Source organism: Limulus polyphemus, unplaced genomic scaffold, assembly GCF_000517525.1.
Source record: "Limulus polyphemus unplaced genomic scaffold, Limulus_polyphemus-2.1.2 Scaffold760, whole genome shotgun sequence".
NCBI lineage: Eukaryota > Metazoa > Arthropoda > Merostomata > Xiphosura > Limulidae > Limulus > Limulus polyphemus.
In genome coordinates this window covers 148855-151353 of record NW_013666370.1, presented here as the reverse complement: position 1 = coordinate 151353, position 2499 = coordinate 148855, and the positions used below count along the sequence as shown (strand labels likewise).

General features: G+C 35.1%; 1 protein-coding gene across 1 annotated transcript in view; it reads left to right on the top strand.

Moving 5' to 3' along the window:
* Positions 1-404: 404 nt before the first annotated feature.
* LOC106460364 (neuropeptide receptor 15-like) overlaps positions 405-2499 on the top strand; it is a 48242-nt gene continuing 46147 nt past the window's right edge. The window contains exon 1 of the mRNA XM_013920055.1: positions 405-790. Within this exon, the coding sequence (XP_013775509.1) occupies positions 405-790 (386 nt within the window). The remainder of the gene's footprint in view (positions 791-2499) is intronic.

Sequence of the window (2499 nt, the reverse complement as noted above, 5' to 3'; positions counted from 1 at the left end):
TAATTATTAAGATCAACCATTATTGATTTTGAAGTCACTTTTCTTTAGTTTAAACAATGTTAAAATCAGAGTTTTTGCTACGTGTGAATTGGGAAAAAATTCCAAAACATCTTAAGTTTATGTCGTGTCTGTAATATAGGATTCAGGCGTTGGAGGCACGCGTTACTTTCGGCTATCATTTATTAGTTGTTATAGTGTGTCAACAGAGGGCGTAATCACAAAGGTAATATGTGAGTTCAAGGAGGCGTGTTCAGCTGGTTTCAAGCAGCAGCAGCAGAGACACATGTTGAATCAGATACTTCTTGGAGTAAGATCATTTTAGAATCATTCTTTCCAGGCTCAAAACGATTTTCTCAATCCATCATATAATAGAACCTAGTCAACATTGTTTACTTTTTGAGATGATGCCCACTTTAGATAACATAACAATTTCAATAGATAATTTTACAGATATAGGAGACATTCGTCTGCCACCAGCCTCAAAAGTCACTATAATTTCTCTCTCAGCACTTTTCTTTGTAATCGGATCAGTAGGTTTTGTAGGAAATGCTCTGGTCATCTTTGTTGTTCTCAGCGACAAACGTATGCGCAGCTCTGTAACCAATATTTTTATCATGAATCTGGCAGTCAGCGACTTCATCATCATGGTAGTCTGTGTTCCAGATATTGTCCAGTTCATGGAAAACGTTGGATGGAGGTTAGGTCTGAATTCTTGTCGACTCCTTCGTTTTACAGAAGTGTTTGCTCTGTATGCCTCGGTGATGACTCTTGTTGGGGTTTGTGTTGAACGGTGAGTAGAATGTTTAGGTAATTTAATTTCTGTAGTGCATATTGCGACCTTATAACACCAAAATTTGTTATTTTTCTTGTTTGATTGGACACTCAACGTTTCACTTTACAGCTTCTTCGGGAGCGTTCTACTAAAATACAGTGGAACACTCCTGAAGAAGCAATAGAATGATAGAGGGTGATTTAATACTAGTATTAGAACTTTTATGTACTTAATGAGAGAGATTGTTGAGAATGTATCACTAAGTAACAGAATAAAAAAATATCTACGTGTGTGTTTAAGCACTCCTGATACTCCAAGTACAAGGCGGTTTCATTTATTTGTTGTCCACCGAACTGTTCATAGGTTTAATCACAAGAATATTTGGCTTATTTATTGCTTAGCGTAATTTTACGTTAAATATTATGTATAATTATATTACAGCTTACTTACCTTATCTATAGTAGACTGTTAAAATTTACTTAACAATGCTAGATATTTTGTGTTTACTTATATACGTCTAACGATTAAGCTGCTTACGATTAAAAGAGTTGGTTCTCTCATACATTTCACAGCACCAATATTAAGTTCCTTGTCTTCTGGAAAGAATAACATAATTATGTTCATTTATTTCTTAATGTAAAGTTGTAAATTTCAAACGAAAACATTTGTGAGGCTAGAAAGTGGTAACTAAGTAAGGAAAGAAAATTTGTATTTCCCAGCATAGACTTGTGTAAATTATAACACGATTGATGTAGCAATATAAACACAAAAGTATGTTGTATAACAAAAAGAGACGTACGGTTTTCAATTTAAAACTGTGTTTATTTAAAATAAATGCATTGTTGAAGCCACTTTGTTATTATATTTATGAAAAAAAATAAACACAAAGATTGCGCATCAGCTGACATATTTGTGTTCTGTTTTGTTAGATTACAATGATTAGGTTTCTAGTTTATCTTGAACTCGTGTTGTAACCAGTTAAACTGTACACAAGTTGTGCTGTTTCTAATTCACTGTACACAAGTTGTGCTGTTTCTAATTCACAAATATACTTTTATTTTTTTTATTTTGGAACTTCTTTAACCCAAGCCAAGATATTTTCCTCTAAATACCATCGTTATTATTATTCACCGCACACTAATAATGAATAAATACCACACTTACGAAAGAGGCGCCCGGCATGACCGGGTGGTTAGGGCGCTCGACTCGCAATTTGAGGGTCGCGGGTTCGAATTCCCGTCACCCCAAACGTGCTCGCCTCTTTCAGCCGTGGAGGCGTTATAATGTTTCGGTCAATGGCACTATTCGTTGGTAAAAGAGTAGCCCAAGAGTTGGCGGTGGGTGGTGATGACTAGCTGCCTTCCCTCTAGTCTTACACTGCTAAATTAGGGACGGCTAGAGCAGATAGCCCTCGTGTAGCTTTGCGCGAAATTCAAAACGAACCAAACCAAACTTATGAGAGAGAGAGATTTCAAAATGTCCTACAAAGGAAGCGTGGTCAACTCAGAGTATGCTTTCTACTGAGATATGTCTACACTTAAAAAAGACATAAAGATAACTTCCTATTCATTGTGTTTTATTTGTCCAAAACAAGACTTAGAATATTCTACATTTCTCAACTTTTTTTTTATTTACAATGTAACGAATTTGTTATATATTTACTTTAATGACAACGTTTGTTTGGATTGAGTTTATATTTAAAAACGTGCCTAGCTTACAGTGTTAAT